Source organism: Pollicipes pollicipes, unplaced genomic scaffold (assembly GCF_011947565.3).
Source record: "Pollicipes pollicipes isolate AB1234 unplaced genomic scaffold, Ppol_2.1 Scaffold_3087;HRSCAF=3621_pilon_pilon_pilon, whole genome shotgun sequence".
Lineage (NCBI taxonomy): Eukaryota > Metazoa > Arthropoda > Thecostraca > Pollicipedomorpha > Pollicipedidae > Pollicipes > Pollicipes pollicipes.
Genome location: NW_023596225.1, coordinates 4,692,872 through 4,705,507, shown reverse-complemented (window position 1 = coordinate 4,705,507; position 12,636 = coordinate 4,692,872). Strand labels below are relative to the sequence as shown.

The 12,636-nt window shown below is 60.5% G+C and overlaps 1 protein-coding gene across 1 annotated transcript in view; it reads right to left on the bottom strand.

The window, feature by feature from the left end:
• Positions 1-1,211: 1,211 nt before the first annotated feature.
• Positions 1,212-12,636, bottom strand: part of Dhc36C (Dynein heavy chain at 36C) — a gene marked incomplete in the record, with an annotated part of 72,630 nt that continues 61,205 nt past the window's right edge. The window contains 5 exon segments of the mRNA XM_037212333.1: positions 1,212-1,796; positions 2,977-3,144; positions 4,647-4,784; positions 6,183-6,334; positions 7,955-8,186. Of these exon segments, the coding sequence (XP_037068228.1) occupies positions 1,614-1,796; positions 2,977-3,144; positions 4,647-4,784; positions 6,183-6,334; positions 7,955-8,186 (873 nt within the window).

Sequence of the window (12,636 nt, the reverse complement as noted above, 5' to 3'; positions counted from 1 at the left end):
GGCCGGCACAGTTGTCAGTGTTCGCCGGCCAGCACCAGCCGGCTGCTGCCGCGCGACTCAGCGCCGTCCTCTCGTGCGGTGACGAGTCGGCGCCGGGACCGACCGTCAGTGCCCTGACGAGCTCGGCCGGAGCCACAGCCCTGCTCAGCTGGTGGGTGGCGTTGTGAGGCGACCCAGGGTGGCGCCGGTGGTGCGGACCCGGCTCGGTTGCCGCCGGCCACAGTCGGCCAGATGGGTACGGCCGGACCGTGCGGTGTTGGGTGTGCCAAACAGGTGGGTACGTTCGGAATCTGCCGTGAGACCGACCGGCAGCAGCACATCCGCGAACCAACTGCCCGTGACGCCCAGCTGCCACCGTCCGCGCGCTGTTCGGCGAGACGCGAGTCCCACCGCTCTCCGAGACGAGAGCCGCGCCTGCCGCCGCCTCTGCCGCCACGGGCGGCGCCAGGTTAGAGTTCGGTAGGGCTCACCGCCGCCGAGGGGACGGTGCGGAGGGGTCGTGCCCTCCGCCGCCTCTGCGCCGCGGACGGCGCCATGTGAGAGTTGGGTAGGGCTCACCGTCGCCAAGGTGACGGTGCGGAGGGTCGTGTCCTCCGCCGCCTCTGCGCCGCGGACGGCCCAGGTGAGGGCGCCGGCGTGGTGGCCTCACTCCGAGCCCGGCGCCAGCGTAGGGACGGCACGCACGATATTGACCAACGGGGGACGCTGTAAGAGTCGTGGGACGGGGAACGAGTCCACCAGCGTCAGGTGAGTGAAATAAATTGGCTAGTGCACTCTCTAAACGCTATCTTCTGTGTACGGAAGGCGCGGCCTGTAACACCTGCTCGATTCTAGATGTCGCTTCTATTGCTCTGTGCGAGGTTCTGGGCCAGGCCGCTCACGAGGCAGTGTCCTGGGGACTGGCACGCTGGCTCGCCTCCGAGGAACCCCCCCGGCGCGTAACGCACAGCTGGCCGTCGACTGACTCTCCACCGCAGTTCGCTGCTCGGCGGCGGGAGGAACCGAAGACTTCACATTTAGCACCAGACGGCAGACGCCGTGCAACACCAAACGGATATGTGCGGTTAGACAGTGGAACACCTCTGGCTGGCTGCGTACACAAGTTAACAGAGTGAAGCGAGGATGCGGCAGCGCATCGTCACTTCCCATATGTTCGGAAAACATCGTGTTACATTAATTTTGTATTCAGCGCTCCGCGCTGCTGTCAGCAACCCGACCTCAGTGGAATTGTGTGGACATGATGAGCACGCGCCCTTGAGAATAGTAGGCAAACTTTGGACGGACTCGGCGCGACGGACTCGGCTATTCCCGGCGAGGTCCGTCCCGTCCGCAGACGGCTTCTCGGCTTGCACTTCCCCGACATCGTCCTTCGATTCGGTCGACTATCACCTGCTCACGCGATGGCCCAGTGACGTGCGGCCGACGTCCGGCCCGCGCCGTCGGGTCACACCTGACCCCCGCCGGCCCATCCCCCCGTCAGGTCACAAGGGGCCCCCACCGACCCATCCTCCCGTCGGCCCACCTTCCACACACCGCTCCCGCCACCTGCCGATCCGGCGGCCGGCCTGGGCACCTCCGCCGGGGCGAGCACCCCGCGTCCGCGGCCGGCGCCACTACTCGGAGAGCTGGCAGAGCAGCGCCACGCCGCGTCGGATCCAGTGCTCCTGCGGCCGGTCCGTGGGCAGCTCGATGGCCAGCACGAAGTTGGTGCTGTGGCCGGTGGTGCTCAGCGTACCGCGCCGCTCCGACGTCTTGTAGCAGGGGCACGTGTAGCTGCGCCGCTCCGGCAGCTCGTCCTGTCGGCCGGCGGCGGCGGCGCGCGTCACGCTCGCTGCGGGGGCGCGGCGACGCCGGCCACACGGGAGCGGGGGCGGGCATACGCCCGGCCTCAGGCGGCAGACACGCAGGCCCGGGCGCTGGACGTGGGCACCGGCCGCGCGGCCGGAAACGGGGCACCAGCAACCGCCCACGCCACAGAAACACACACGGCACTCAAACACCGGTCACAGCGACGGCAGCAAACCCTGCACACAAACCCTGAGCAAAGGAGTTGGAATACGTATTTCGATGCACAGCTGCCGACTATCTAGGCATGGCCACGCCAGTTATGACCGGGCACACCGTGACAGAGGCGATGTCGGATACCAAACACTGGACCGCAGTAGTCTGGAACACCGGACCGCAGAGGTCAGGAACACCGGACCGCAGGAGTCAGGAACACCGGACCGCAGTAGTCAGGAACACCGGACCGCAGTAGTCAGGAACACAGTGGTCAGGGCCAAGCAGAGACATGACTCATCTCTGAGAATCGGGAGCTAAACCGGCCGCGAGAAAACGGGCGGTGGGCGGTCCTTTCCACTTACGAGCAGATTGATGCAATGTGGACCTGGTAAGGGTTGGCGGCAACGCATACTAAGCAATCCAATCAGACGTCGTCAGAGACATCAGTGAGCTTATCCGACCTCAGTACTCAGAGGCACGTTAATATGAGGGCGGCATATTCCTGGGAGCGTTGTGATTGAAAGTTTACGGTCATCAAATTTCCGAGACATTTCCCCCTAGCTTGAGACGTTTCCAAGCAGCCTGTGGGGAGAAAGCCCTTGGAGATTTGTTTGATTCTGCAACATTTCCGATCATCCGCCTCCTATGCGTATATTTTGAACCGTTGAAACTACTCTTTGTACGTCGGCAGTACAAGCAAACGGTGCCTTGGGCTTGTGGGCGGCTCGTTGAGCTTCAGCGGAATGATGTGTATGGTGTTGGGACAAACGCTGCACAGAAGCTTAGCCTGTAAGCAAACGACAGCCAGCACCTTTCCACTAATACGTGCGAAGCGATCCATAACAAAACATTCAAAAGTGAAACAGTCCCCGGCCCCACGCTGAAACAAAGGCCATGGGCCGTCCATCCCCCGCCCCCGCGCGTGCTTCACGCCGGGCGTCGCTGGCCGCCACCCCGGCCGCTCGTCGGACCTACCCGCTTCATGGGTTTGAGCCAGAGCACCGGCAGCGTGTCGTACAGGATCTTGGGCAGCGACTCATCGAGCACGCGCTTGTCGCGGCTCCAGCGGGCGCCGTCCACGAACAGACCGTGCACGTACACGCCGTCCCCGGGCGGCTCTGTGTAGTCCCTGTCCTCGAGCACCTGCAGGCGACGCGGCGGCCGCGAGCGGGCCGGGTCAGTGGTGCGGCCGGCTGATATCTGCGCCGGCTGCGTGGTGCGCTGATGCGCGGTCAGCCGGTGATGGGGTGGTGATGGCCGCCTGCGGTCAGCCTGGCCCCTGCCAGCCGGGCCCCCGCTCAAGGGTAGTGACGGCCGCCTGCGGTCAGCCTGGCCCCTGCCAGCCGGGCCCCCGCTCAAGGGTAGTGACGGCCGCCTGCAGTCAGCCTGGCCCCTGCCAGCCGGGCCCCCGCTCAAGGGTAGTGACGGCCGCCTGCGGTCAGCCTGGCCCCTGCCAGCCGGGCCCCCGCTCAAGGGTAGTGATGGCCGCCTGCGGTCAGCCTGGCCCCTGCCAGCCGGGCCCCCGCTCAAGGGTAGTGACGGCCGCCTGCGGTCAGCCTGGCCCCTGCCAGCCGGGCCCCGCTCAAGGGTAGTGGCGGCCGCCTGCGGTCAGCCTGGCCCCTGCCAGCCGGGCCCCCGCCCAAGGGTAGTGACGGCCGCCTGCGGTCAGCCTGGCCCCTGCCAGCCGGGCCCCCGCTCAAGGGTAGTGACGGCCGCCTGCAGTCAGCCTGGCCCCTGCCAGCCGGGCCCCCGCTCAAGGGTGGTGACGGCCGCCTGCGGTCAGTCTGGCCCCTGCCAGCCGGGCCCCCGCTGAGGCGCCAACAGCTGGCCCAACAATGAGTGAATTGCTGCTACCGGGTAATCGTTTTCCACTCTAACCGCGCTTGGCTTCTACTACCGCGTGACGTGTTCTCAAACTGACCTAGTACTACCAGAATTTCAGGAATGGTATATAAGTAATTTTGCAGCATACGGCCTAGATGAGCCCCATGAGGGCTATCGTGTCAGTCACTTCCAAACTTTAGCCAGATGTTACCAAGACTTCCACTGGCCCGTTCGGTTCACGCAATGTCCTGAGGCCATAGGGGTACGGCCGTCACAATGCCATTGACTCCTTTATAGAAAAGTGGGAACGACGCTGCAGCTACGGAGTACAAATATCGTACAGCCGCGCAGCGGTGCCAGCATTTACACAAAAGTTGCCGACTCGCCAAACTCCACAGCGAGGTCATGATTCAATGAACTGAGGCGGTTTAGTCAAAACTGAGGGAAGAAATAAACAACGCTCGTCACTTTCGGCCGTAGCGTCCAAGGCACGGCCCTGTGAAAAATGGCCAGCGACTGGCGTGAACGAATCATTTCATCAATCATTCAGCATCGAGGATTTCAATCATTCTACCTCACCCGTGGCATTGTTTTCTATATCTGGACGCTGTACCGCATCGCCGACGTTGTCGCAGGGCTACTACCTACAACAGAGGCAGTCAAACCAACAGACGGAGTCCGTTCTTGGTGCACCTTAACTGACCCAAACAGCCCGAGGCCGCGGAGCTGCGCCTGCGTGCGTCGCCAAGCGGCACATGAGAGGTCGGGGTCACCGCGGCGCCATCTGAACGTCGCCATCCTCCCGTCGCAACCCGAATCACCTTGAAGTCGAAGCAGAGCAGGTCGATGGGGATGGTGTTCTTCCTGGCCAGGTTCTGCTGAGCGGCGGTGAGGAAGGCCTGTGTGAAGTAGAAGCCGGACACCCAGAAGACGGTCGGCGCGCCGTCGTCGTACCATTTCTGCGGGGCGCGGGCGGGAGGCGGCCGTCGGTCGATGGTGGTGTCGCTCGCGAGACGGCTGACAGCATTTAATTGGCCGCCGCGGCGGCCACCTAGGTATACCGGCCGGGCGTTGTCGTGGAATATGCAAATTAGCCTGAACCAGATGGCCTGCATCCACGTGCAACAATTAAATCATCATGCTCTTCTTGTACGATCCTTTGGTCGTAACCGCCAAACGAGTTATGGAGTACACATTAACCAACATACCAACAAACTCTTCGAATTCATCGTATGCCGAATGCAGCATTTTAAAGTAAAGCGCCAGAGGGAAAGCTGACACAAATTACGGAGTTAGTCACGAGCACTCTCCGACGGTACAAATGGCACATCATCACGATTGGTAATTTTGACCAATCAACCATGAGACATGATCCACTTGGAGCACTGAAACGTCGTCACAATAACAACCCATTTCCATTCCCTCAATAACCCCTTAACCGGAATGAAACACGCCGCCTAATCGCAGCCTCCGGAGGCCCCCGGCCGTCAGGGCGCGCCCTGTGTCGGCCCGTCTGCCGGCGGCGGGCGTCGCCTGCGCTCCTGGAGCACGGCAGCCGGGGCGGCGCCGCTGACAGGAGGGGAGCGCCGGCCGGCCGGCCGTCCGGTCGATCAGCCTCCGCTGCGTAGAAGGCCGGCGGCGCGCCTGCCGACCCGCTGCGCACAAGGGCGTCACCGCGGCCCGACCGGCCGGACCCCGTGACCGGCAGGTCACGCCGCTCGGCCGGCGTCTCGCCGCCAGACGGCCGCCCCGGTCGAGGGCAGGCCGAAGTCACGGCGTTGAGGGCAGCACAGCGGGCGGTGCGAGGCGCAGCCGCCCCGCCGCCACCAGTTGCTCGCAAATCCAGCTCAGAGACGCTATACGGCACGCACAAAGCCGCTGCATAACAGGCCCCCAGCACGCATGCCGGTCGGTCTGTTCGGTATTAATTGATGCCTGTTGGGCAACAACTGTCTGGTCACCGGTCGTGCAGCGGGCCAGCGGTGGAAAAACAGCAAACTCAGGAGATTTGCAATGCGTCGTAAAGAACGTACGCGTCAAGGCGCGTATTTTTGGGCTCCGTCGTCGCCGGCGTAAATGAGACTTTATCCACAAACACATACACGGGTAATTAAAACACAAGGATCGGCAGGGCTGCGTTAGAGCAGGCGTAGATAAAATGCGTTCGTGACTTGAAAAGCTCACGACTGGTGCTGTCCTCCCTGGCGCTGCCGTCGTCTCGTCGTGTGACCACAACCGGCTCGGCAGACGAGCCGCGGTGAAGAACACAAACGTGCCGGTCGTACACAAGAGCCGGCCGTGAGAGGGCGCGACGCCGGCCGGCCGACCCGACCGCTGCTCGGGCCGCGCTGACCCACCTGCAGAAACTGCAGCCGTGCCAGGAAGTCGGTGACGTAGCTGCCGAGCGGCTTCAGCGACGGGTACGACTTGGCGCGCCACATGTTGGGAATCTTGCCGGTCATGCAGCTGGTGAACACCTCCTCCAGTTCGGCTGACATGACCACCAGGCCTGCGGTGCAGCGCGACCTCAGGTCACGGGAGCCGCGCCACCGATCACGAGTGGTCACGGGAGCCGCGCCACCGATCACGAGTGGTCACGGGAGCCGCGCCACCGATCACGAGTGGTCACGGGAGCCGCGCCATCGGTCACGAACGGTCACAGGAGCCGCGCCAGTCGATCACGGGTGGTCACGGGAGCCGCGCCATCGGTCACGAACGGTCACAGGAGCCGCGCCACCGATCACGGGTGGTCACGGGAGCCGCGCCATCGGTCACGAACGGTCACAGGAGCCGCGCCACCGATCACGAGTGGTCACGGGAGCTGCGCCATCGGTCACGAACGGTCACAGGAGCCGCGCCACCGATCACGAGTGGTCACGGGAGCTGCGCCATCGGTCACGAACGGTCACAGGAGCCGCGCCACCGATCACGGGTGGTCACGGGAGCCGCGCCATCGGTCACGAACGGTCACAGGAGCCGCGCCACCGATCACGAGTGGTCACGGGAGCCGCGCCATCGGTCACGAACGGTCACAGGAGCCGCGCCACTGATCACGAGTGGTCACGGGAGCCGCGCCATCAGTCACGGTCACAGGAGCCGCGCCACCGATCACGAGTGGTTACGGGAGCCACGCCACCGATCACGAGTGGTTACGGGAGCCGCGCCATCGGTCACGAGTGGTTACGGGAGCCGCGCCATCGGTCACGAACGGTCACAGGAGCCGCGCCACCGGTCACGAGTGGTCACGGGAGCCGCGCCATCGGTCACGGTCACAGGAGCCGCGCCACCGATCACGAGTGGTTACGGGAGCCACGCCACCGATCACGAGTGGTTACGGGAGCCGCGCCATCGGTCACGAGTGGTTACGGGAGCCGCGCCATCGGTCACGAACGGTCACAGGAGCCGCGCCACCGGTCACGAGTGGTCACGGGAGCCGCGCCACCGGCACCCCGAGCCGTGATGAGGCTTCGCCACTGGCCTGCCGGGCCCGGAGTGAAGTTTCTCCGATTTTCACGAGGTCGCCACACCCTGCTGCCACCAGCGTCAAACATGACCATAGTGATGCCGAAGTTAAAGCGTGTGCTGGCTACCGGCTAGTGCAATATGACTATCGTTACAGTTGACGTTGTCGACGTCGGTGAAGCAGAAAAGAGCCCAGAGCTGAGCCCGGGCGCCTCGGCTGCGACACCACAATCTCAGCAGCCGCGCAGCTTGCGACTCCGCTCGTCCCGCGGAGCAAACACCTCTACGATCATCATGAGCACCATACGATTACGCAGTTGTAGTGCTTCGGTCGCATAGCACGCGCTTGCCTGAAAACAGCTCGTTCGGCCGATTCACGCCAGTGCCAACAGGCCAACAGCCTGAACAAGTCGTAGCCTCTCGGGCCAGGAGAGCCTCTATGCAAAACCACGAGCGGATCCCAAGACCGTTTCCACCCGCTCCGAACGAAAACCCGAGCACATCCCAGAACCGTCCGCACTTCAACACCACCTGCGGAAGGCCCGGGCGCACACCAATGTCATCCTCGCTTCAACTCCCCACCGTGTCCAAAACCAGAGCATATCCCGAGAGCGCCCCCACTTCAACGCCCACCCAAACATAATAAAGGGCTACTACCCCAGCTCACCCTTGATGGCCTTTTTCAGCGACAGCAGACTCTGCCTGATAACGGAGAGCAGCGCGTTGAAGCGGCCCATCTCCTGCACCAGCACCGTGTTCATGCTCTGCTCGTACATGGTCGGGTACTTCTTCAGCACGAACTCGATGTCGTAGTTGGGCGGCAGGCGGCGGACGATGTCGTCGGCGATCTGATAGACGGCGTCGTCGGAGGCGGCGCCGCCGCCGCCTGTCGACGCTCCCTGGCCCGACAAGTGGCTCCGTCAGACCCACAGACGGACACGGCCAGCGTTCGCCACCCCGAGCCTGGCCAGGCAGAGCGGACGCGACCCCGGAGCTGGTGAGGCGGAGGGGTCGCGACCCCGGGGCTGGTGAGGCCGGGAAGTCGCGACTCCGGGGCTGGTGAGGCCGGGAGGTCGCGACCCCGGGGCTGGTGAGGCCGGGAGGTCGCGACTCCGGGGCTTGTGAGGCCGGGAGGTCGCGACCCCGGGGCTGGTGAGGCCGGGAGGTCGCGACTCCGGGGCTGGTGAGGCCGGGAGGTCGCGACTCCGGGGCTGGCGGGGCCTGGAGGTCACGACCCCGGAGCTGGCGAGGTGGGGTGACGCGACCCGGGGCCGGCGAGACCGGGAGGTCGCGACTCCGGGGCGGGTGAGGCCGGGAGGTCACGACCCCGGAGCTGGCGAGGCGGAGGGGTCGCGATTCCGGGGCTGGTGAGACCGGGAGGTCGCGACTCCGGGGCTGGTGAGGCCGGGAGGTCACGATCCCGGAGCTGGCGAAGCGGGGTGACGCGACCCGGGGCCGGCGAGGCCGGGAGGTCGTGACTCTGGAGCTGGCGAGGCGGATGGTCGCGATCCGGGGCCGGCGAGGTGGAGGATCGCGACCCCGGAGCTGGCCAGGTGGAGGATCGCGACCCCGGAGCTGGCGAGGCGGAGGGGTCACGACCCCAGGGTTGGTGAGTCGGGATGTAGGCGCCAGGTGAGGGGGAGGGCTCTGCGCCCCGGCATGTCTTACGACGGAGCGGTCTAGTGCCCATCCGTAGCTGTCGGCGCGATTTGGCGGTGCTGTGGGGTGCGGTGCTGGAAACCTCTGTAGACATCCAACGCTGTTATGGGCGCAAAATGACCAGAGCAGTCGGTGCGCTCAAAACCGCCAATTATCATCATCATCACCAAGCACGCAGGTGTAGGAGAAGTTGACGGATGCGAGCGACAGTGACCAGAGGTGAGAGGACACCGTCGCCGCGCGCTGCTCAGAACCGCCGCCACGGCGCTGTTCGGCACCAGGCCACGTCAGCCACAAGTTGGAAGGAAGTTTACATGGCTCCTGTTGTGGCTCCCACGGTGGCAGTGAACTTCATAAATCTTCGAAATGGCCGGCAGCACTCAGACAGAAAGTCGCACAACATGCCAGACAAACACTGGAGCATTCTTCAAGTTGGTGTTTCATAGAGCCCGCCGTCATCGCCCTCTCGCAGGCTCGGGAGCGCTACGGCGTACGATGACAAAGTTCGGGTTGAGTTTCGTTCTTTTCCGCGCATTCTGCGAGATTTGCGTCATTTCCCGTCAGCGAGGTATTACGAGGTCGAATGTCTGTGCATTAGGGTAGTCGTTTTCCATAGCAAGTACATCATGGCGCACAGCGGGCCTATCGGTCATCGCCATCGAGGCCGCTGGTCGAGCGAGTCGTGCCTCTGCCGCGATACAATTTGGAATTTGTGTGACCGGCCGTGACGTTTTGTACGATCTAATAAGTTCACACGTACCTGGCTGACGCAACTTTCAATACACGCAGCAGAACTATGCAAAGCGGCACAGTACAAACTTGATGGCAGTTTCGCATCAGCAGATTGCACGAGCTACGTTCTCTTGACGCGATGCAGTGTGAAACAGATGAGGCCTTCCATCTCGACTATTTATATATATATATATATATATATATATATATATATATATAAGTCGCAATATTTAACAAAAAGCAAGAGGCCATTAAGGTTCGAGACACCAGGCCCAAACCTCGACGGCCAAGCGTCGCGGTCGGACGAAATCAGCAGGATCGAACGTGTGCCGCCGGTCACGCACGCTCGAGTGCTAAACATCCGCTCGGACGTTTAAGAGCGCCTTTAAAAGGAGTGTTTCACATTTGCATGGCGTTCTGAACTGCGATAGCCATCTTTAAGATCGATTCGGCGCAGTTCATAGCCCAGTCCTTGTTAAGACCTAAATCCCTCTAATTTCTGAACTACACGCGCGTGAAGGTGCGCAGATTATTTCGTGCTCATGTAAATCCCGCTAGCCGCACCGGAGCTAACGAACCGCCAGGGGACGACTAAGAACGGCCAATGCAGAGCGGAGCAGAGCGGCAGACCAGAGCAGAGCAAACTAGTACGCAGCACAACGACATTACAGCAAACCCTCACGACCAGGCATCACCCGAGGCATACCGACGCTTGCTATCCGAGGCCCTCTGCCTGTTCCGGACCAAGAAAGAGCGCATGTGAAACGGACCTGACCATGAGCGCGAATGGAAGCACACGAAGCTTATGGCCGGAGCCTGAGAGGAGGGGCTTGCGGAACAAAACCCGCGGGAGCGTCACATTCGGGAGAACAACCACTCACGAGGGCTCACGCGCTTGACCATCGCAGCGATCTACAAGCGAGGGGAGCAGCTGCAACGAGTCGCTGTAGCACACTAGTCTGCTCTCCATTTATATTCTAGCTCCTCGGCCATGTCCTTCTCACTCCGCCCCCCCCCCCCCCTTGCCACCTAAGCCAGATGCGGACTGGGTGCGAAAACTCCGCCGCGTGATTGCCAGTTTAACGGGGAGTAACCCGACAGGACGGGTGGGGCCACGGGCTGGGTGGGGATAAGCATGCGGGTCCGGTTACACACCAGGCAGGTCACATTACAGGTGAGGTCACGCCATTAGGACAAGCGCGGAGGAGAGTTGTACTGCGTGCACGTAAACGAGCACCACGTGCTCCATGTGCTCAGATGTCCCAATGTGAATTAAATGCTCGTAGATTACGCGCGTGAGCAGATTGTACTTGTGAGGGAGGAAGCGAGGAATGCAGGCGAGTAATGAACGTAGTGCAAACGAGCCGTGGGCGAGTCATGTATCCAGATCATGGTGTATTAGTTAATTTCGTAACCTGCACGAGTCTTCACGCGGACTGGGTCGAAAAGACGGATCTCGCGGGTTGGAATCGCAGCGGGTTATTTGCAACGAGCACAGCTCTTAGCGTAACACGCTGTGAAAACGTCCCATTCGACCCATAACTAATTCCGACAACAGCACAAGCCTAGACGGATAATTGGGATCAGGAATGGCGCACTTCTTTAATCTCACACGTAACTGTTTACTTGCGACCCGCGCAGCTCTGGATGTAAACCTGGTGAAAGAACACTCACCGCAACTCATTTGTATATCATCGGTCCTTAATTTCGGCAATAACACGAGTTTGTACGGAAAATTGGATCCTTTAATGATGGACTTTTTATAAGAAATGTAACTGTTTACTTGCGGTACGCACTGTTTCTGATGTGAAGTTGATTTTGAAAAAAATGCCGTACATCGCAACTCATTTTATATCAAAGGCTAGTGAACTTTCAGACCAGTACGAGCCCTTACGAAAAATTGGAGCCAGGACGATTGACCTTGTGATTCGACACATAGCTGTTTATTTGCGACGCACATAGCTTTTAAGGTAATTCCAGAGTCAATAACAGGCATTGCAATTCGTTTCACGCCCATTCCACATTTAACATAATGTATCGCATTGAGGTCAAAAAAGCTCCTCAAAAGCCCAGTGAGCCATGTACACAGCAGAGCGACGTTGTTCATCAATGGCTTTCGAATTCGGCAAGGGTCAATGAATCACTTGTATTCATTCATCGTGTAATCTACAGGCATTGCGAGGGGTTCAACTGATCTCCTGGTTAACTGACCCAAGTGCATCTACGACGTATACAACTTTTGGCTTCAGAACGACAGATGATAAACCGGTACGCAGAGATCGCAGTGACCTGTACACGCACACCGCTTGCATTTTGCTCCGTTTTGATACCGACAATTGCATGCATGTCCTTCCGAAGGACGTCTAACGAGCCAGTTGGTAAAAATCAAATGTTGACGGCATCGCGAACAGTCACCGGTTTCTAGCTTAGTTGTTTGTGTAGGCACTTCAAGCACGCAAGTTTGATGGCTTCGACCGCACACCACAGAGAAATAGTGGACTGAAGTATCTACACGGTGGACAAGTTCGTGATTCGCCTGAGTCTTTTGGTGACTAAACTAACGATCACATGATAAGACGTCAAACATGGAACGAACACATCAATTTCCAAGGGTTCTTCACCGTGTCATTCAGCATGGGCTCCCGAGACAAAGATTCGATACTGCTTAACTTTTGGAGATGACCTCAACGCATCAGTCAGTCAGAGCAAGGAGCCTCTCCCAGGAGCTCCTATTCGTCAATTCCACGGTTGGCTCAGGCTTATTGGTTTGTTGATTATGACAAGGTGACCTGAACAAATCGCTTCAGGGGTGTGTTCAGGCAATGAATGACGATTGTCCTATGTCGGTAAAATTTAACATGTCACATGTCGGTAAAATTTCAGTTAAACAGGGGTTTCTAGGCAGCAAGAGGACAGACAAAATAGGCAGCGTTGTCCTGAATCATTCACTTTAGAAAG